The sequence below is a fragment of the Protopterus annectens genome, chromosome 17.part0 (assembly GCF_019279795.1).
Source record: "Protopterus annectens isolate FY-2018-M chromosome 17.part0, PAN1.0, whole genome shotgun sequence".
Lineage (NCBI taxonomy): Eukaryota > Metazoa > Chordata > Ceratodontiformes > Protopteridae > Protopterus > Protopterus annectens.
The window spans coordinates 781,458,560-781,481,628 of record NC_056751.1 but is presented as its reverse complement, the minus strand read 5'-3'; the positions used below and the strand labels follow the sequence as shown (position 1 = coordinate 781,481,628).

General features: G+C 39.7%; 1 protein-coding gene across 1 annotated transcript in view; it reads right to left on the bottom strand.

The window, feature by feature from the left end:
- Positions 1–2,431: 2,431 nt before the first annotated feature.
- The window catches only part of LOC122791510 (ETS translocation variant 3-like protein), a 158,762-nt gene continuing 138,124 nt past the window's right edge, over positions 2,432–23,069 (bottom strand). Inside the window, exon 4 of the mRNA XM_044059252.1 lies at positions 2,432–2,491. Within this exon, the coding sequence (XP_043915187.1) occupies positions 2,432–2,491 (60 nt within the window). The remainder of the gene's footprint in view (positions 2,492–23,069) is intronic.

Sequence of the window (23,069 nt, the reverse complement as noted above, 5' to 3'; positions counted from 1 at the left end):
GTACCCAATGGTATTGCTAATTCTTGTTGAAGCCCAGGTAGGACCCATCCTGAGATGTTATCAGGTCCCATAAATGTTGTGTTTTTAGCCTTAGCGAGGGCATTTGCGACATTCTCTTTAGAGATATAAGGTAGTGGACAGGTGGTAGAGATGTCATGGAGTATGTGTGGCAAGAACAGGGAAGTGAAGTTTTCACAGAACTTGTTAGCCAACAGGTTAGCTATGTCCACTGGTTCAGTATATGTGGTATTATTAACTAGCAGTTCGGCACAAATCTGGGCCTTTCCTTTTAGGTTAAGGATGTAAAAAACAAATGCCTTATGACTGTCCTTAGCTGAGGAAGCTATTTTGGATTCATAGTTTGCTTTGTAGGACTTCACAAGAAGTCTTATTTGCTTATTTAATCTGAGGAGGGAGTGTTTCCAGTTTAGGCCTCACTCCCTTTTACTCTTAGACAGCAGCTTATTCCTCTTATTGTAAAGTCTGTTAGTGGCAGCTGTCCACCAGGCATGTTTGCTCTTCCTTGAGGAGCTAGTCTTGGTCCTATCAGGTACAGCCGAGTCAATGCAGTTACGCGGGTGTTTGTATAAAGCATTGGTATAGAACTCTGCATAGTTGCCAGTTCCATCTGGGGGAGTGCAGTGAAGCTATTTATACCATCCTGGGCAAGTAAGTTTGAGGATGACTAAGTTACTCACTCAATGGAAGGGTAGCTAAAGTTGCCCAAAACCATGGTGTTCGGATGTATCTTGATAGACTCAAGTAGATCCAAATAGGCAGAGTGGATGTCCTGATTCATGGAGGGGGTCCTGTAACTGGCAATGACTTAAACAGGTATCTTACCAACAGTATCTCGAGGAAATCATACTGTTTAATCAATCTGGAGGTGTATTTATCTTTAATGAATATTGATACACCACCTCCTGTAGTTTTCATGCCTTCATTTTGTGGTCTGAATGTGTGGAAAGAGGTGTAACCCAGTATGGTTGGGGTGCTCTCCACAGCCTTGGATCAGGTCTCTGTGACTGCATGAATGTCTGCATCTTCCAATGTGAGGACTGCTTCCAGTGAGTGCAATTTTAAGTTAAGACACGTAGCGTTTAGCACCATAACCTTGAGGTCATTTTTAGATAAAGTTTTTATGTCAGGAATTTTGTTATTGAGACACTGCCTAAAAAGGCACTATGGGGGTGGCAAGAGCCTTAGCCATTAGCCAAAATCCCAGGGGAGACAGATGAAGACCATCTCGGGCAAAGCATCGAGGTCTGTCGATCATGTCGTCCTGTTTAATATTACAACCTACCAGGGAACGGAACATACTAGACATTGTTTGTGTTCCTAAGGAAATGACTGTTACTTCATGTCAAGTTTTTCCACCACTGATATGCAATGATCATGGGGTTATAAAAGTTAAATTGTTGCTAGATGATTCTGCCAAACTGAAATCTAAACCAATGCACAGAAGAATAACAACAGATTATAAGGAAGCAAAAGCATCTCTATGTAAAACTAATTGGAGTGATATAGTCCGATATAAACTGAAGAAGGAATGTGGCAAGTTTTGAAAAATAAATTGTTTGAATGCAAAAAATTAAAACAAAATGTTTAACAGCAGGATCTAGACACACGTCAGTAGAATATATTTCCATAAGAATAAGATACTTGATTAAGGTGAGTGACAAAAACATGAAAAATGGAAAAGAGATCAAACTATAGCTTTGAAAACCGAAATAAACAAGCTAGACAGACAAATTAAACATAGTGTGAGATAAAATCAAGAAAAAAATTGAAGAAAATGTATATAAAGATATTCAGCATAATAGGAAATCATTTTATAGATACATGTGAAAGGAGTTAAAGACATGCAAACTGCACAAAGTGCGAGTAGATTCTCAAATTTATTCTCAGACACAACAGATTATAGATGTTGTTGTATCTTTCGGCTTTTCTCGATTAGGGGTCGCCACAGTGGAACTCCAGTCTGCTAATGATTGGCAGTAGATTTTTATGTACCGACTTGCCAGGCCTGATGCAGAACCTTCAACGAAGGTACGCCCATTCACGCACGTCTCCACACAGAAGACACTTTAGCTGAGAATCGAACAGGACAACGTCTTACTGTGAGGCGACAACGCTACCGCAGCACCACCACTGCAGCTACAACAGATTATAGATATATTTACAAAATCTTACGCAAGGCAGTTTGGCTGCACAAAGGAGGTGACAAATTGTCCTAGTAATAGGCTGGTAATCTCAGACACTGAAATCAAAATAGATTATATTGAAAAAGAACTATGCAAAGCAGAGGGGGCAGGTAGAATTAGCATAATGACCTGAGAACACCAGTACTGTTACATCTGTTATTCACTAGGTCACTTACGTACGGGAAGATTCCTCAAGTTTGGAGACATGTACTTGTTAAACTAATCTTTTAGGGAAGGGGGACTAGGATAAACTCAGAGTCATAAAGGCCCATAAGTTTACTTTCATGCTGTGAAAAAAATAATAGAGAAGGTTATTTTAGATAACTTGTTGTCACAATTGGAAAGTTTGGGACTTGAAACCATATATCAACATGCATATTTATTTATTATTTATTTATTGACATTTGTTGACCAGAAAAGTCCGAGTGGGTCAGAAACCAATTTCCAGTGAAGGCCCGGAGAAAAAAGATCCACATAAAATAAAGACATTTTGACAATTTACAGTTGTGTATTCACATTACATTCTATTACAGAAAATACCATGTAAGTTTAACACCTTATTACATACCGTTATAGACACAGTAAAGCTTAGTATGTAACTAGAGTAGCAGTTTACAGTCTTGTCTGTCTAGGATATGAGGTAGAATTATATTTCTGAGAAGGTAAGTCATTATAGGTATAAGTTGTAGTTAGTTTTGTAGGAGTTTAGAGAGTGACGGTTTACGTGTAGGATTACTGAGACAGAGGGAGTGCAATAGTTAAGGATAGTAGAGACAGACTGATGTTAAGAGGATAGGTATACGAGTATTTAGTCTGAGATGTAGGGCTTGGAAGAGAGAAGACATAGGAGGATACTAGGTAGTGAGTTAGAGGAAGAGCGTGGGAGATAAGGGTGGTGAGGAGGTGGCAGAAAGAAGGGAAAACAGTATCAGCTTTATAGTTAAAGAGACAGGAGTAAAGTATGTCACACAGAGAGAGGAGCAAGAACAGGTGTGAGTGTTAAGAAAGTGATTTTCTAGAGTGGTTTTGAAAGTGGTAATGGAATCTAAAATACTGATATGGAAGGCAGGGTATTCCATAGGTTTGCAATGGTAAAACAATAGAGGCTTTGAGCAGCTCTTTCGTTAGGTTTATATACTTCTAAAAGCTGTTTATTGTCAAGCTTATATATTATTTTGTGTGCATGAGGTAGTTGTACATAACTGAGGTAATGGGGGAAATCTAGCCAATTTAATTCACTGAGGGCAAAACAGTGATGTATGTGATAAGATAAGCCAGTTGCAAATTTAGTAGTTTTGTAATAGCATGATTACAGCTTGTTTTTGAGAGTCATGTGGAGGTTAGTAAGGATGGGGGCTCCGTACAAGAGGGAGGGGACCAAGGGAGTATTGGCAATTTTTTTTTTGTTGAGTTTGTCCATGAAATGCTTGTGTCTATAGAGTTTGCCAACCTTAAAGTGAATATTTTTAATGGCATTTAATATATGATTTTCAATGGAGAGTTTATTGTAGTGGTGATGCGTAATTGCTTTGCATGAGTTACGCTTTCTATTTCTGTATTGTTTTGTGAGTATATTTTAAAATCCTGCTGACGAGGTTTCAGTGTGAACAATAACAGTTTGGTCTTTGTAGGATTAAGTAGTAATTGTGCATTGGTTAGCCAGGTTTCAGTGGAGTTGAAGGTGTCTTGAGCTATTTTTAGGAGATGTTTAAGGTTATTGGAGGAGATAATTATGGAATCATCTGCGTATTGGATGAGTATGCTTTGGAGGGAGGCAGTGTGAAAATTATTAATAAAAATGTTCAAAAAGTAAGGGTCCAAGAATAGAACCCTGGGTGACTCTGGTTTTGCTTTCCAGGTATTGTAAAAGATTAGTTTGTCACCAAACACATTGTTGTCTATTAGTTAAGTAGTGGCAAAGTGTTTTAAAGTTAGTGGAGAGCATCCTTGTGTAGATTCATTGTTGTAGTAATTTTTGATGTAACACTGTATCAAATGCCTTAGATAGGTCTAGTAGAATTACAGACGCTAGCTGGGCAGAATCCAAGGCTTTGTTCACAGTATCTGTGAATGATATACGTGCAGTGGATGTGCTGTGTGCAAGGCGGAATCTATGTTGGGTGGAAGCAATGAGATTGTTATCACTAAGATGTTTCAGTAATTGCATATGAATGCACCTTTCCAGTATTTTAGATAAAGGAGACAGGATAGAGATGGGGCAATAGTTTGTCAGATCATTGGTATTTCCACCCTTATGCAGGGGTGTTACAATAGATTTTTTCCCAAAGTTGAGGAACTTCTGATTCTGTGATAGATCTATTACTCAATATGCTAACAGGGTAGGATATTGCACCTGCTGCAAGCTTTAGGAATTCAGAAGGGAGATTTCTGAGGAGCGGCAGCAAGGTTTTACTCTGAGAAGAAGCTTATGTATTAGAGAGGTGGGAACAGGTTGTAGAGTGAAAGTAGGAGTTGCAGATATAACTGTGGAGGTTCCCTGGTTACGGAGGGTGTTAGTCCTGGTATTACTATTTAGTGATTCAGGTGGGAGTGGATTTAGTTTTGAGGTTGCGTTTGTATTTGCTAGGGGATAGTTTATGAGTTTAAGTATACTTTCTATGAAGTGGGAGTTAAAGGTGTTAGCTATTGCAGATGGATCTTTGTCAGGGGCCTGTGAGGGGTTTTGAGTGGCCCTAGCAGTCAGGAGGGTAGAGACAGATATCCAGAATTTATGGGAGGTTTTGTTTTGGTTGGTTAGTTGTTGTCAGCAATGATTTTTGGAATTTATTACATAGCTGTTTGTATTTAAGTAAGTTGGTGACATTTTTATTCTTATGTCAGTTTTTACAGGCTTGGTCTCTAGTTTGCATTACTTGTTTTGTGGCTTTAGTAAGCCATGGTGTGTGATTGGTTTACATTATTTTGGTATGAAGAGGAGCTATGCTATTAAGGGTATCTAGGAAGACTGTTAAAGTAGGTAATGGCATCATCCAGAGGTAAATTTTTTAATGAGGACCAGTTTATTGGTTTTAAGATGTTATTGAAAGCTTGTTTATTGAATTTGGCAAGATTTATTGTAGTTTTGTAGGTATGGAGTTTAGTTTCCTGTGTGTGGGGGTGTGTGTGTAGGTATAAGTTGGTAGATGGTCACTTAGGGTATTTGAGAGTGTTTTATAATGAAAGTATGTGTGGGGTTCTCCTGCCAAGATCCAGTCTATGGTTGCACCTATTTATTATTTTGTATTCTGGTAGGTCTGAGAAGCGTGCCAAGAAACTATCAGTAATTTGTTGAAAATTTATGCTTAGAAATATGATAGATATCGAACCCCTATATGTCTGGCCAGGCAATGTAGACAGTTCATAGACTGACAACAGGAGGTTAAAGATAATTTGAAGTAAATAGGGGAGTTAGGCTGAGTTAGGAGGCTGAAATCAATTAACCAAAGATGTGGAAATAAAGAGATCCTAAACAAAAAGGAGAAATTATGGATAGGGAGAAAGGTCTGCTTACAGTCAGCTACAGGGGGATGAGGAATTAATGAGTAGTTTGTGCACAGAGATTAAGCTATGATTTTAGGGGATAGAGTCCAACACAATATACTAAGTAAGGACAGAAAGCTGGGAAGTTGTTAGTTTACAGGGAAGGAGTGAGAGACAGGCAAGACAGTGTGGTGGTATATGGGGAGCCATGGAACTTATTTTAGATTATAGACAGTTCAATACGGTTTTAGAGCAAACTACATATTTCTAGCCAGTTTAGATGTTGGAGTGATACACAGTGGTATGAGGAGCATTTGGTACTGGTTACAAATTTTGTGATTTATTGTAGCAGGACCAGTATGGATTTAAGAGAGGACTGTATATTAATAAAGAGAGCTGCACCTTAGAACAAGGATGGAAGTAGAAAGGAAGAGGCAAGGGATAGTCTTGCTGCATAGGTGAGGAAGTTTTTGTGCCTGTACAGGATGCCTAGTTTCTGGTGGGTTTTTTTATGTTTGTGTTAATATGCTGGCCAAAAGTTAGGCGTCCATCTATAATGACCCCTAGAAGTTTGGTATATGGGACTACGTTGAGGCAAGTATTGTTGAGTGAGTTGATAGTAAATTCATTTTTGCTTATGGGCGTTGTTTCTTGGGGGGTGAATAACATGAGTTTGGTTTTATTAGCATTTAGGGCTAAATGCTTATTATACATCCAGGTTTCAGTGGAGGTGAAGGCATTTTGGGTGAGTGTAAGTAGTTCTGAAGTAGGCTTGGACATGCAGATGATGGTGGAGTTATCTGCATATTGGATGACATTAGCATGAGGTATGCTGATATGGAAATCATTAATGAAAATGCTGAAGAGCAGTGGATCTAGTATGGACCCTTGTGGGACTCTAGTATTGATGTTGAGGAAGGGAGAGAGGGATTGGTACTATCTGGTTGCTTGTTATCTATCTGTAAGGTAGTTGATAAACCAGCCTAAGGAAGGGGGAGATATGCCTAAATTGGAGAGTTTGGTCAGAAGAAGGGGGTGGGAGACAGTATCAAATGCCTTGGAAAGGTCAAGAAATAGTGAGGAGACAAGGTATCCCGAGTCTCAAGCATGGTTGACCATGTCCAAGAAAGATATAAGAGCAGCGGTGGTGCTATGACTAGGCCTAAACCCATGTTGGGCTGGGGAGAGGAGGTTGTGGTGTAGCAGGTGGTTAAGTAGTTGGCTATGGATACATTTTTCCAGAGTTTTGGAGATGGTGAGATGATGACAATTGGACAGATGTTAGAAATATCATTATTGTTTCTACCTTTGTGGAAAGGGAGGATAAATGCCTTTTCCCAGATGGTGGGAATGAAGGACTCTTGAATGGATCTGTTCAGTAGTATACTAATGGGATAGGCTACAGTGTCTACTGATTTGTGGAGGAATTCTGGTGGTATGTTATCTGGAGCATTTGATCTAGGTTTAAGTTTAAGAAGGAGTTTTGTTTTTTTATGCTGGAGGTAGGTATGGGTATGAGAGAGAAGTTTTGTCTTGTAGCAGATGGGTCTGGGGGCAGTGGGTTGATTAGTGGGAAGCTGGCAGTGAGACTGACCATGCTGTTTTTAAAGAATGAGTTAAAAAGTGAGGCAGTTTGAGCTGGGGCCATGTCTGGATCAGTGGGAGGGATTATCGCTTTTGCCTGGGTATAATAGAGAGTTATTGGACCTCCGGCACTTTTTAAGATTTTGCATATGGTGATTTTGCAGAGTAATGTAGTAATCTAGTCTGTTTTTGATGACAAGTGACTTTGCTTGATTATGCAGCTATTTGTATTGAGTGAAGTCTGCAGATTTTTTACTTGTATGCCATAATTTCCAGGCCTTATCCCTAGCTTTCATAAGTTGGTTGGTGGATTTGGTAAGTCAGCTGGCCTGGATGGCTTTCAGTCTCCTATGTTGGAGAGGAGCGATATTGTCTAGTACATGGAGGAATGTTGAGTTGAGGAATTCAACAGCATCATTCAGTGGTAGGACTTTAACTGGATGCCAGTCGATATTTCACAGGGTATTATGAAAAGTAGTTGGGCAGAAGTCAGATAGTTCTCTGGTATGCTTATAGTGGTGTATATTAAGCAATGGAGGTGGTTTGAGGATTATATATGCCAGTGGGTGATCACTAATACTGTTAAGTAGAGTGCGACCGTAGAGGATATGTTACTAGGGTCAAAGACAAGAGCCCAGTCTAATACTGAACCTTTTTTGTTGGGTCTGGTTATGGCAGTAATGAGTTGGGTGTACTTAAATAGGTTGATACTGTTTGTTGGGTGATGTATGATGTCTAACCAGTTAATATTCACATCACCAAGTATAATTGTTTAATTCTCTATATTTTTGGATGACCAGGATAGTATTTCCTCAAGTAATGGGATATTGTTACTTGGGGGTGGGTATATATGTGACTATAATGCAGATGATTTTGCTGCTATTCATTTTCAAGTAGGATATTAGTATTTCAGCTGTAGGAAATGTGGGAGTAGGTTTGTTATATGGGACTATATTAAAGGTATTACTGTATATGACAGCAATGTCCCCACCTTTTTCTCTGGGCCTATCTGTTCTCTGGAAAGAGAAGCCTGATGGAAGGAATTTGGAATTTTTAATATAAGATTTTAGCCAAGTCTCAGTTGCTGCTACAATATCTGGCTTATAGTGTTCAATCCAGGTATGGAGATCTTAAATTTTGTTTCTGATGCTTTGAAGGTTGATGGTAGTGATGTTAAGGGATTTGTGACAGTTCTTATGATAAAGAGGGGACTGAGTGGGTCCAGGATTGGGGTAAATGTCATGACATAGTATTAGGTTGTGGTGAGTGTGTATCGGATTAGTGGGTTGCACATTTTTCTTTGTGTTGTATTCATGTATGGAAGTTAGTTTTATTTTAGTTTTTACATGTAAGGGTAGAATGTTTAGGTTTTTAAGGAGGGGGTAAGTGCTGCATATAGAGAGGGTTCTGTGCCACAGAAGTGAGTGAGTTTGGGTAGAAGAATGGCAGTTTTATGAGTGAGCTTGTAATATTCATGTATGGTTTCAGGAGAAGTAAGTAATTGTACAAAGAGGAAGGATAGCGAGAGAGAGTAAGTAGTGCTAAGTTGGTGATGAATGACATGTTGTGATGGAGTGGTATGTAGGGTATTGAAGAGTAAGAATATTCCAATTTCTCTAAGGTATGCTGATCTTGGAGTTGATATATATATGTTTGGGGGATGCAGGGGGAGGCTTGCTCCCCTCCACCCACAAAAAGAAGTTTAAAGGAGGAGTGATTTTCGATATTTGCTCTTCTTTTGTGTTTTCGGTCTTTTTTGTTTGGCTTGTTGGCACTCGGCATTTTGAGTGCAGACATTTCAATAGGGAGCTATTTCTGTGCCATAGGATGATGCAGTATAATGCATGTAGTATAATGCATGTAGTATAATGCATGCAGTATAATGCATGTAGTATAATGCATGCAGTATAATGCATGCAGTATAATGCATGCAGTATAATGCATGTAGTATAATGCATGCAGTATAATGCATGCAGTATAATGCATGTAGTATAATGCATGCAGTATAATGCATGCAGTATAATGCATGTAGCATAATGCATGCAGTATAATGCATGTAGTATAATGCATGCAGTATAATGCATGTATTATAATGCATGTAGTACAATGCATGCAGTATAATGCATGCAGTATAATGCATGTAGTATAATGCATGTAGTATAATGCATGTAGTATTCTACTTCTGTGCACATGTGAAATGCAACCCTCCATACCTGTGCATATGATGAAAGCTGTGCCTTGCCCTCTGTATTCTGTTACTTGAGAAGGCATGTGTCTGATACACACTATGGCTAGTCTTTGCATGGAATAGCACAGCCTGAGTGAAAGTCTGCATGCATAATTTTTTCTTTTGTGCAAATATATTTATTCTGGCCATAGTTATGAACCAGATGCTCCTCCCCTGCAGCTGGCTCCCCTACATGCTCATCATCAGCCACCTCCTCTTTCACAGATTCCTCCCTTGCAGCTGGCTCCTCCACAGACTCATCCTCAGGATGTTCTTCGTGTTTCACTGTTGCAGTCATTACATTTGGGTTATCTGCTTGCAGTAGCCCTCAGTTGGCCTGATTAACAAAGTCTTGGGTCCTCGTCAGTTGCTGTCCCTTCTTCTATGACGTCAGGTCATCAGGGGTATAAAACATGCAGCTGACACCATTACATCAGTCTTTCTTGCCGTGCAGTGCCCAAAGCAGAAGCAGTTTGCAAGTGCTGGTCGGCTGACTCCTGAAATTTTCATTTTCGAGTTTCAGAACCAAAGTCTTCAACTAAAGCTAAGTACCCTGTTGGGGAAACTTATTCTTGCTCTTTACTGATGTCAGTAAAAGTTAATAATTGCATTACTTGTGGAAAGCAAATACCTCATAAAGATTTTCACTAGTACTGTATTCCTTGCTTAGGCCCTGACCACGACGTACCTTGCTGTCAGTTTTGTGCTTTATTTAATCAGTGCACTATCCGTCGTCGGTATATTTTTGCCTCTAAATATATCAGTTCTGGGTTTAATTATCCAGAAATGCCTTTGGTTAGCCATCCGACTACCGGGATTTTGAAAAAATGCAAAGATAAAAACAGAGACAGGCCGCCGAGGTCCAAAACTGCCAACGACGCTCCTCCTAAGCCAGTCGCCAGTTCGCCGGTACTCAGTGAGGCGCTTTTGCAGCCCCTGATACCCGCTATTTCTGATTCACAGGCCTCTACTGAGACCCATTCGGAGTCCGGTATACAGTGAGATGCTTCAATTATGGAATCCGCAGATGTCTCTTCCTTGGATGGGTCCAGAGCCGCTGTGAAGGCACCAGCTTCTTAGGGTGTATTCAGGCCTACGGACTTGCATATTAAACTGATGCCTCCTTCTTCATTTAGGCCTAAATCCTGAACCATGCCTAACAAACCAATGCTCAGGCTGCATGCTCAGGCCTCTATGCCTAAAAAACAAATTCTAAGAATGGCTGAAGATCTTATAACGCTAATCAGGGGAAGCCAACCTTCCCCTTGAAGAGACATAGGACTGAAGTTGTTTATCAATCTTCTGACCAGGATTCTGATTTTTCTGATTCTTCTGATGATCTGGATTTGTCCTTATCTACCTATGAGGATTCTGATGCAGAGGACTCTATTCCCTCTGCTTCCCCTCCAGAGGATTTTTCTTTTGGTGAAACCTTACATACTCTAAGGGTGCATTTCCACTGGGAAAGCCAGGATTTTTCTGATTCAAAAAAGAGGCTTAGGGATTTCTTACTCCTGCCTCAGCATAGGCCTTTAGCTATTCCTCATGTACTAGACATTGTTGATAATGCTTTTTCGGAATCTAGTTTGGCACCTTATTCTTTTTCTCCTGTTCCCAAAAACCTGACAGATATTACAGGGTTCCTGATTCTCACAAGTTCCTTTTTAAAAATCCTATTGCGGATCCAGAGACTATTTCACAGGGACCCAAGGGCATTAAGGCTTCTACTGCTAAAATTTCTACCCCTTCTGATTGACACTCCAGGGCGCTGGATAGGTGGGGTAAGAAGGTGTACACTTCTGCAACCTTGGCCATTTGGGCTTTAAACTGCCAATTTCATATGTTAAAGTATCAGCAACATGTTATTGGATTGCTTAAACAGAAAATGATGTTGATTCCTGACTGTGCAGAAAATAAAGAATTACAGGATTTAATGCATTCTGCTGAACAGGTTGGAAAACATACTTTGCAATGTGGATTTGATTCATTATAGGCCTCTTGCAGGGCTGCTGTTACTGGGTCTGTGCTCTGAAGGCATGCTTGGCTTAAGGAGCAATCTTTGCCTGATCATGTTAAAGCTAAATTGTTGGATGCTCCCTTAAATCAGGACCACCTGTTTGGCAACAAGGCTGAGGAAGTTCTTAAAAAGGTGGAAGATAAAGCTAAATCTATGCAAACTGTTAAAGATTTCTTACAAGTTCAGCCTCCTAGATTTAATAGGCACTCACCTTCTAAGAATTGGTCCTTTCCAGCCCCTTCCAGGTCTTCTCAAGCCAAATCCAGACACAGCAGAAACCCCAGGTTTCAGTCCCAGGGCATACACAAGACTAAGCAGTGGGGGGTTTCTGCACCCAAATCAGGGAGTAGTAAGACTCCCCCCTATGGAAAACTGTCTCAATGACTTGCTTTTAAAACTTCCAAGCACTTCCCAACTGAATGCTCCTATAGGCGGAAAGATTGGTCTGCAGGCCAAAAACTGGGAACTCATTACCCAGGACAAATGGGTTTTAAATATAGTGCCCCAAGGATACAGATTTCACTTCCACAACTTACCAACACCAAGCGGGTGACCAGCTCTACCCCCAAATCAGTGGGCAGAGACCCAAAAACAAGTACTCTCTCTCTTAAGCATGGGGGCTATTCAGTTGGTACCAGAAGAGGAAAAGGGTCAAGGTTTCTACTCGAGACTTTTCCTGGTACCCAGAACAGGCAATAATTGGCATCCTATCCTGGATCTTTCTATTCTACACACTTTTCTGGTGATTCCAAAATTCAAAATGCTGACTCTTCACCAGCTACTTCCTATGCTAGACAAAGATGCATGGTTGGCAACACTAGACTTAAAATAAGCATACCTGCACATCCCGATCAGGGCGTCTTGCAGAAGATACCTACACTTCAAAGCAGGCTACATGCACTATCAATTCTCTGCACTGCCCTTTGGCTTATCTACTGCACCCAGGGTATTCACAAAGCACCTAGCTCCAGTCACTGCATTTTACAGGCAAAGAAATATTCAAATATACCCATACCTGGACGATTGTCTAATTCAGGCAGAAAGCAAGGACATTCTTTTGAATCATCTGGCCTTTGTTCAAAGGGTACTGACTTGTTTGGGGTTCACCATAAATGAAAAGAAATCCCACTTGGTACCCTGTCAACAAATTATATTCCTGGGAGCAAGCTTGAATACAACTTCCCAGATGGCTTTCCTCACGCCAGAGAAACTGATTCATTTGACAACTTACTTCAAACAAGTGGCCACAAAAACCCAGCTATCTGCAAGGCAAATACTGCAAGCCTTGGGGTTCCTGGCCTCCTGCATTCTTCTAATTCCATGTGCAAGGCTGCATATGAGGAAACTACAATGGTATCTCAAAAGTCTATGGTGTCAACACTCACAGGTCTAGAAGCAATGATTCCTATCATACCTTGCCTATGCCTAGAGTTCCTTTGGTGGGCACAGGCCTGCCAACAAAATGGGACTACCAGTCACATTACCCCCTGCCACCCAAATCTTAACAACAGATGCATCAGACTATGCATGGGGGGCTCACCTGGCAGGAAAGTGCATTCATGGCAAATGGAACCCAAGTCAAATGCACCTGCACATAAATCAAAAGGAAATGTTAGCTGTACAGAATGCTCTGACAGCCTTCAAGGACCACATTCTTCCAGGACAACTAATGGTAAAGACAGACAACACCACTGTCATGTAGTACATAAACAAGCAGGGGGGGTACACATTCTTACCCCCTCTGCAGACTAGCCGTGGCATTGTGGAACACAGCCTTGAGCTTCCAAGTGAATCTACAAGCTCAATTCCTGCCAGAAAAACTAAATACACTGGCAGATGGATTAAGCAGAAACCTCATGAACCCGCACCAGTGGAAACTGGAACCAAGGATTTTCAACTTGTTGACAAGCAAATGGGGGAGCCCAGATATAGACCTGTTTGCCTCCCCCCAGAACCATCAACTGGACAAATTTTGCACAAGGATTCCCCACAGGCTAGCTTGGAAAGTGGATTCTCTATCCTTCAGCTGGAAAAACCTATCAGTTTATGCCTTTCCTCCTCTTCCTCTGCTCTCCAAGGTACTACTAAAGATCAAACAGGACAAGCCAAGGACGATTTTAATTGCACCAGACTGGCCTTGCCAAAACTGGTACCCACTCTTGTGCAGTGTGTCATGCTTGGCTCCATGGCACCTGCCTCAGACTCCTTCCCTGTTGCCTCAGCAGGAGAACCAGATTCTGCACCCTCAGCTGCAAACCCTGAACCTAGCAGCCTGGCTAATTACCTAATCTCTCCTTTATCATCCCTCAGTAAATCAGTGATGGATATCATTTTAGAGGCAAGGAGGCCTAGTACTAGAAAATATTATGCTGCAAAATGGAAAAGATTCTGTGCCTGGAACCAATCTCAAGGAATGAACGCAGCAGTGCACAATTTACCTCAGATTCTACAATACTTGACTGAGATGCTTCATAAGGGCTTGTCTTTTTCCTCCATCAAAATTCATGTCTCAGCCATTTCAGCTCATTATAGCACAGAGCCTGCCCTCTTCTCTCACCTACTGCTCAAGCAGTTCCTCAGAGGGGCCAAAAATTTAAGGCCACCCGGGAGAGCTCCAACTCCAGCCTGGGATCTTAACTTTGTCTTGGAAAAACTCACTCTTCCTCCTTTTGAGCCAGCTGCTACTGCAGATTTAAATTTTATTTCCTGGAAAACAGATTTCCTTTTAGCAACCACTTCTGCAAGAAGGGTATCTTAATTACAGGCCCTTATGGAAGTGGAACCTTTCATCATCTTTCATGCGGACAGGGTGTCCCTCAGAACCAATCCCTCCTTCATGCCCAAGGTGGTATCCAGTGTGGCTCTTAATCAGTCCATTCATTTGCCTACCTTCTTTCCTAACCCACAGATCAAAGGGGAATGAATACTGCACTGTTTAGATGTGCACAGACAGCTTAGATTCTACTTGGACAGGACTAAACCTCAAACAAAATCTGAACAACTGCTGGTAGCATTTGCTGCAGGGACAGAGGGGAAAGCTATTTCAAAATAAACCATTTAAAAATGGATAGGCCACTGCATTCATTTTTAATATAACCACCATGAAAAACCTATCCCAAAGGGCATCAGACCCCATTCAACCAGGGCTGCATCTACCTCTACAGCCTTTCTCAGGGGCATCCCTACTAGGGACATCCTAGAAGCTGCTACCTGGAGCTCTGTACATACTTTCACCAAGCATTATCATTTGCCAATTTTCTCTAAATCCAGAGCTGGTTTTGCCACTGCAGTCTTGCAGGGCCTTATAGCTGGTCCGAATTCTATTTAAATTCCTCCTCCCAACCTTAGCTTTGTGAATCTACCCAAATGTAATGACTGCAACAGTAAAACATGAAGAACATAGTACAGTTGTGTACACTTACCATAAATGTAGATGTTCGAGTGTATTCACTGTTGCAGTCCTGGTTACCGTCCCTCCAGCCCCCTTTCTTCTTTTGGCTATACCTCTACTCTCACTTACTATGCTCTAAAAGCTTTTTGGTGTATTTGCTTTTTTCTTGGAGGTATATCCTTGTATTTATAGATTTAATTGTTTTCCATTAGGGGAGCACCAGACATCTGGGGCAAGAAAAACTGATGTAATGGCGTGATCTGCATGTTTTATACCCCTGACGACATGGAAGAAGGGACAGCAACTGACACAGGACCCAAGACTGTGTTAATTAGGCCGACTGAGGGCTACTGCAAGCAGATAACCCAAATGTGATGACTGCGACAGTGAAACACTCGAACATCGACATTTATGGTAAGTGGACACAGCTGTACTTTATGTATACTGCGACAGTGAAACACTCAAACATCTACATTTATGGTAAATGGACACAACTGTACTTTATGTATACTGCGACAGTGAATACACTTGAACATCTACATTTATGGTAAGTGGACACAACTGTACTTTATGTATACTGTGACAGTGGATACACTCGAACATCTACATTTATGGTAAGTGGACACAACTGTACTTTATGTGTACTGCGACAGTGAAACACTCGAACATCAACATTTATGGTAAGTGGACACAACTGTACTTTATGTATACTGCGACAGTGAAACACTCGAACATCAACATTTATGGTAAGTGGACACAACTGTACTTTATGTATACTGCGACAGTGAAACACTCAAACATCTACATTTATGGTAAGTGGACACAACTGTACTTTATGTATACTGCGACAGTGAATACACTCGAACATCTACATTTATGGTAAGTGGACACAACTGTACTTTATGTATACTGCGACAGTGAATACACTCGAACATCTACATTTATGGTAAGTGGACACAACTGTACTTTGTGTATACTGCGACAGTGAATACACTCTCTAACATCTACATTTATGGTAAGTGGACACAACTGTACTTTATGTATACTGCGACAGTGAATACACTCAAACATCTACATTTATGGTAAGTGGACACAACTGTACTTTATGTATACTGCGACAGTGAAACACTCAAACATCTACATTTATGGTAAGTGGACACAACTGTACTTTATGTATACTGCGACAGTGAATACACTCGAACATCTACATTTATGGTAAGTGGACACAACTGTACTTTATGTATACTGCGACAGTGAAACACTCAAACATCTGCATTTATGGTAAGTGGACACAACTGTACTTTATGTATACTGCGACAGTGAATACACTCGAACATCTACATTTATGGCAAGTGGACACAACTGTACTTTATGTATACTGCGACAGTGAATACACTCGAACATCTACATTTATGGTAAGTGGACACAACTGTACTTTGTGTATACTGCGACAGTGAATACACTCTCTAACATCTACATTTATGGTAAGTGGACACAACTGTACTTTATGTATACTGCGACAGTGAATACACTCAAACATCTATATTTATGGTAAGTGTACACAGCTGTACTTTATGTATACTGCGACAGTGAATACACTCAAACATCTACATTTATGGTAAGCAGACACAACTGTACTTTATGTATACTGCACTAGTGAATACACTTGAACATCTATATTTATGGTAAGTGGACACAACTGTATTTTATGTAAACTGTGACAGTGAAGCACTCGAACATCTACATTTATGGCAAGTGTATACAACTGTACTTTATGTATACTGCGACAGTGAATACACTTGAACATCTACATTTATGGTAAGTGGACACAACTGTACTTTATGTATACTGCGACAGTGAATACACTTGAACATCTACATTTATGGTAAGTGGACACAACTGTACTTTATGTATACTGCGAAAGTGAATACACTCAAACATCTACATTTATGGTACTTGGACACAACTGTACTTTATGTGTACTGCGACAATGAAACACTTGAACATTTACATTTATGGTAAGTGGACACAACTGTACTTTATGTATGCTGCGACAGTGAAACGCTCGAACATCTACATTTATGGTAAGTGGACACAACTGTACTTTATGTATATTGTGACAGTGAAGCACTTGAACATCTACATTTATGGCAAGTGTACACAACTGTACTTTATGTATACTGCGACAGTGAATACACTTGAACATCTACATTTATGGTAAGTGGACACAACTGTACTTTATGTATACTGTGACAGCGAATATACTCGAACATCTACATTTATGGTAAGTGTACACAGCTGTACTTTATGTATACTGCGAAAGTGAATACACTCAAACATCTACATTTATGGTAAGTGGACACAACTGTACTTTATGAATACTGCAGCAGGGAATACACTCGAACATCTACATTTATGGTAAGTGGACACAACTGTATTTTATGTATACTGCGACAGTGAAACACTCGAGCATTTACATTTATGGTAAGTGGACACAACTGTACTTTATGTATGCTGTGACAGTGAAACGCTCGAACATCTATATTTATGGTAAGTGGACACAACTGTACTTTTCTCCTCCTTCCCAGACTCCTCCCTTACAGCCAGATCTTCCACGTTAGGCTTCTCCTCCACTGCTGCATCTGGGACTTCCTTCTCCTGCCCTGCTGTGACTAATTGCATATAAAGGTGTTATGCAACACAGCGCATACTGAGAATGTCTACTGTATTTTGCAGGGTCAGACTGCAGGGCATCCCCAGATACATCCAGCCTTTGAAAGCAGGCCTTCAGCAGGCCAGCTACCTATTCAAGGATGACCCTGGTTTGTGCCAGGAAGTAACGGTAGCCATTTTCTGTCATGGTCTGAGGAGTTCTGATAGATGTCACTAAATATGGCTCCAGGACATATCCAGAAGATGTCCCTGGGTAAAATCTCTGCACTCAAGCTACTGATATACGTTGCTTGTGTGCTGTAAGTGGGAGTCATGGGTAGACACATCATACATTATAGCCTGTGTATTACAGACTGTCTGGCAGTTGACAGAGTGTAAATCCTTGCTGTTAACAACACTTTGTCTCTGTTCCCCAGGTGGAGCCTTTATTTCACTGTAGGTGCAGTTTATGTCTTCAGTACCTCAGGGAAATTGGCTATGCCATGAAAAGCCTATACAGATTTGTCTCTCTCCTCTGTGGTATATGGACACCACATACGCTATGCCATTGCTGTGACACGGCATCAACGCACTTGTACAGTATGCTTAAGGCAGCTACCTGAGATACACAGACATTGCTGAAGGGCCCCTATAGCTTGTATTCTCAAAGCCACACACATCTTGCAATCCACAATGATAGGCAGTCTATGTATCTCATGGGCTTAGACATGAGGTGACGCATCATAATCAGCTCCTGCAAGTGTCTCTTTCTACACAGAAGCAGTTCACAATTTTAGTATTGTGGAGGACATGAAATGTTAAGCATGACTGGATAATATCTGGCCTTCGAGGGTGATGTTCCAGGGCACTGTGAGTTCTGGTAACGAGTACAGCATGTTGCATATACAGGTTTACAAATGTTGTGGTCACCCCATAAAGGACTTTATTGCAGTCATTAACTCTACAGTTAGTTCCTGCCATCACTGTAAATATACATCTTGGAATCTCTCTGTCATATTGCTTATCCTCATTTTTAATAATCTTTCTCATTGCCCTGTCATTAAACTGCCATTTGCATACTATGCAAGTCATGAAATTAGGTGGCTTTCATTGTTCATGCACAGTGTGTCTCTGAAGCACCTATTTCCAGAGCATGGGTCATGCAAAATTACTTACAACAACACAAAACATTTCTGATGCCGCAATGCAAAAAAAAGAAAGTTTCTGAGTTGATGAGTGACTACTGGCACTCATGTAATACTGATTAGAGCTTTAAGGGTGCATAGAGATTAAACATCATTAAGAAAAAGATATAATAAAGCACCTTATGGTATATTTTAATTATTGCATTACATACACGCTGGGCAACTGTATGAGACAGAGCATTTCTGTGACAACGACATGTGCTTGTTGAAATTTGTAGTCCAAGCATTCATTTAGCTTTGGCATCTCAGCTGTTATTACAATGTGCCTAGTAACTAGAAGCACTTTTTATCAAACAGAACACTGACAATTATAAAAAGTACCAGCAGATGGCACTACCACAACAGACTTACTATAATTTTCACCTCAAGGTGATTTTTTTTTTTTTTACTTTTGACTGGACTTGAGAAAAAAAAGAATTAAACATTAGGATGACTATTCCTAGGCAATATTTTATTTTATTTTTTTACTTTATGTGAACTTTTTAACCAGGTATGACTCCATCACTGCCTGAAGAAAATGTATATAACTCACAAACATTGACAATATTGGATGGACAAATCCTACTTAGCTCAGTCATTTGAGAATGTTTATGTAGTTTTAAAGGAAAACAGGCACCTGTGAGTTAAGTTTCCAATCTAATACCTCAGCACTTGCTCCCAGTCTGGGATAAGCTTAAGTGCTTAAGGTAAACTGTGACTAATCTAGACTGGACAATAAGATGGGATATCGGATTGCCTGGAAAGATTAAGATTTTAAACTATGTATCAAATTGTACACGTTTAATGCCAACTAAATAAAAATATAATGAAGGTCTGACTATAAATAAAGGAAAATATTGGTTCAACAGCATAAAATCTGACATGAAGAGGAAGAGAGATACTAGCCAACCTGTGTGATGTACTTAAATCCAAGACAGTTTAGCAAATCATGTAATTTCAGCAGAAAACTGGGCTCCACAATTTTTTTTTTGGGGGGGGTGATGTAACAATAGGAAATGGATGGCCAATCTAAAACTAATCTCTCAAGACAATAGCTTATCGTGCTGACATTATGTTGGAGTTCACGCATGAGTATGTGGATAGGGTTGAGATCGTAACACAGCAGAAAAGTTAGATGTCATCCCAAGTACCTTAACATGCAAAAGGTTACCCACAGAAGAAGCTGGTGTTACGGAAAGAAGGGAGAAATTGAATATGCCTGATCTTTTCACATTTCTGAAAATTAAAAGGTATGAAGCACAAGCACAAAGAAACTTTAATTATCTCATTTAGCTAGGCAAAAAAATCACAAATTCACTCTAGAAGAACCAGAAAACATTGAAATAGCATTAAATCAGAACATATTTAAAAAGCATTATTTAATGAAAACTGGCCATGCCTTCCAATGGCTACATCAAATGCGAGTGTGTTGTTTCTGCTTACAGATTTCTGAGGCAAATCATTGTCTGAGAACAATAGACATGCAGTTTACTAGGGATAAGGGTTGTGTTTATTCCAGTTAAGACACCACCATTATATGTTTTGTTTGCAGGATGGGCTCTTTTGTACTGAAGGAGAAACTGGTGTTAATTCATAGGATGAAACACAGACAGGCTCTCTGCATGCATGGGGTCTTGGAGAGGAATATGTGCAGTTTCTGTCACCAATACTTATTGTTTGTCAACATGGTGTTATTCAATTAAAAATCAACCATTTGTCACAAAGATGTAGATAGAACCAAAAGGTACTAATGGATTTTAGAAATGATTTTGCAGTTATGTCTCATCGAGTTCTATGTTTTTTATTTTTGACCCAGTGCTTATCTTTATTATGTTTTGGTAAGTTGTTCTGTTATAGCAGAACAATTGTAACAATGGTATTCTAAAGAAAAGAACAATTTACGGATGCCTAAAAATGTATCATGTACTGATGCAATGTAAACAGATAAATGAAACTTTCAGTATATACAGGACATAAGCCAGGAAGTCAAACTGACTGTTTAAATCTAAGAGGAGCTACAGCACCACATGAAGAACCGATTTGTTGATGGTCATTAATCTCTATGGAAATTCTTTACAGAGTAAGTACTGGAAAATGCATCCATAGAATCAGCCAACTGATGTTATAGAAAACTGCAAACTGTATTATAGAATTGTTCAAACACAGTGCAAGAGAGTAGATGAATAACTATCACTTGACCTGGTTAGCTACTATCTTACATGGCACAGTATTTCCTCATAATATGTAGCATCATCTCATCTTTCCCTCCTCAATCTGCATTTTCATCAAATGTTATCATGCCTTATACCATATATTTTAAATCCACCCACTGGTTTTGTTCTTACTACCTCCATTGGCAGGTAGGAATTTACCACCACTCTTTCTGTATTGAGAACTTTATAATTCTCCAGCTTTAATGCCACCTTTCAAATACCATCACTTCCAATACTTAATGTGGATTCTTTTGAAGTTAAAAACTTTGTTTCTGGTGATGTTTAAAAAGCAGTGTGAAACAATTTAGCACTGCTGAATTTGTTACCACGTAAGAAAAATGGGCATTCTGAAACTGCAGAGCGTCAAATGAACGGTACCAGTGGGTTTCCTTATTTTTGGATAATAATTCCTATAATATGATACAGAAAGTGAAATAATTACTTTGTGATGTCAGGAACTTGTTGCTAGTCTGCTCTTCTGAAGTATTCAGTGATAAGAATTCTGGTGTTTCATGGAAACTTCTGCGAGAGGACAACTGGTCTGCAAATGCGCTCCGGGCTAGAATCATGTTCTGTAAGAACTAAAGATATAACACCGGTTAAATAATATTTAGGCAAAAAAAAAACAAATGCATGTATTCTGTGTATTTCATCATGAAAAGATTATATGTTGTCATTAGAGGCTGTGTACAATGTCCACATGTTTGGCATGTTTCATTCCTTGGTAGAACAAAGGACTGGTATAATGTAAAAGATGGATTAAAGCACATAGCGAAACACACATTTTACAAATAAAAAAACAAAGTCTATGCCATTGATACTATTTTTTGAAAAAAAGAGAAAGTCTAATAGGTGTTTATGTAATTCTTCATTCATCAAGGAAATGTTGGTCAGTGGTCAAACTATGTGATTCCCTTGTTGTCAAGGAAATGTTAATTAATGGCCAATATTATAAATGGCATCTTGTAATATATGTGTGTTAGAAAATGTAGGTGTAGATTTAGATAAACTGTTGGCATTATAGTATGGATTTTCAGTAATTACCATTTAAACATTTACATTTTTGAAGAAGTAACTGAAGTTACTCATGGAAAAAAAAAATTCTAGAAATACTAAGATGATATACACACAGCCATATTTTATACAAAGAATACCACAAGAAATGTATATTTTTGACAGACTTCAGATAAAATCTGTGTACATTCCACTGTTTAGTAAAATTGTTGCAGTGCTATGTTCTGAAAACTATAGAACATATCTTCTGCCTTCCGTTTTCTATAGGAACCAGTTTTCTGTAAGGGAAGTCATAGTGAGTGAGTGAGTGAGTGAGTGAGTGAGTGAGTGAGTGAGTGAGTGAGTGAGTGAGTGAGTGAGTGAGTGAGTGAGTGAGTGAACCACAACATGCTCAGTATCACAGAGCAGCTCCAAATACAATTACGTCCACCTGTATAACCTAAATAAAAAAATAATGGTGTTACCGGTAATAATATAACATCTGAGCATAAGTGCTTGCAAGAAAGAAGGTACAATGCAATACTGATTTGTAAAAGCATAAAGGATGCTTATGCATTCTAATTTTCTAGAAGTGTCAGGCGACTTTTCTCATGACCCAATGCAAAACTGTGGTCATTAGACTAAGAAAACTGCTGCAATCAGTATAAATCCTAGAGGACTAGTCTGGGAAGAGAACTGGTCAAATATTTATAAAACAGATTTCCTATCAAGAAGGAGATTTATGAGAAGGACTTTAGCTAATAGGGAAAATCAGAGCAGGCAGGAACTGGTGAGCCATTTTTTGAAGCCCAAGGACCTGTGGCAAAGGAGATGTCCTATGGTTTATATATGAGTGTATTCTGCTTTGACACTTGTGTCATTATACCATTTTACAACCACAGCCTGCCAATGTCTTCACAGTGCATAGCTACTCGATTCCTTACAACAGACCCTCTTCCCACCACTCAGACAGACAACAAGCTTTTTAACGTGAAATCGGTAACTATTACCTAGAGAAATGCAGGTCTGCTGCTAATTTGTCCTCCCAAAGATGAGTAAACCTATATCAGTGCTCCACCCTCCCTGTGTGCATAAAAAAAAAAAAAAAAGAGCTTTGAGTCACT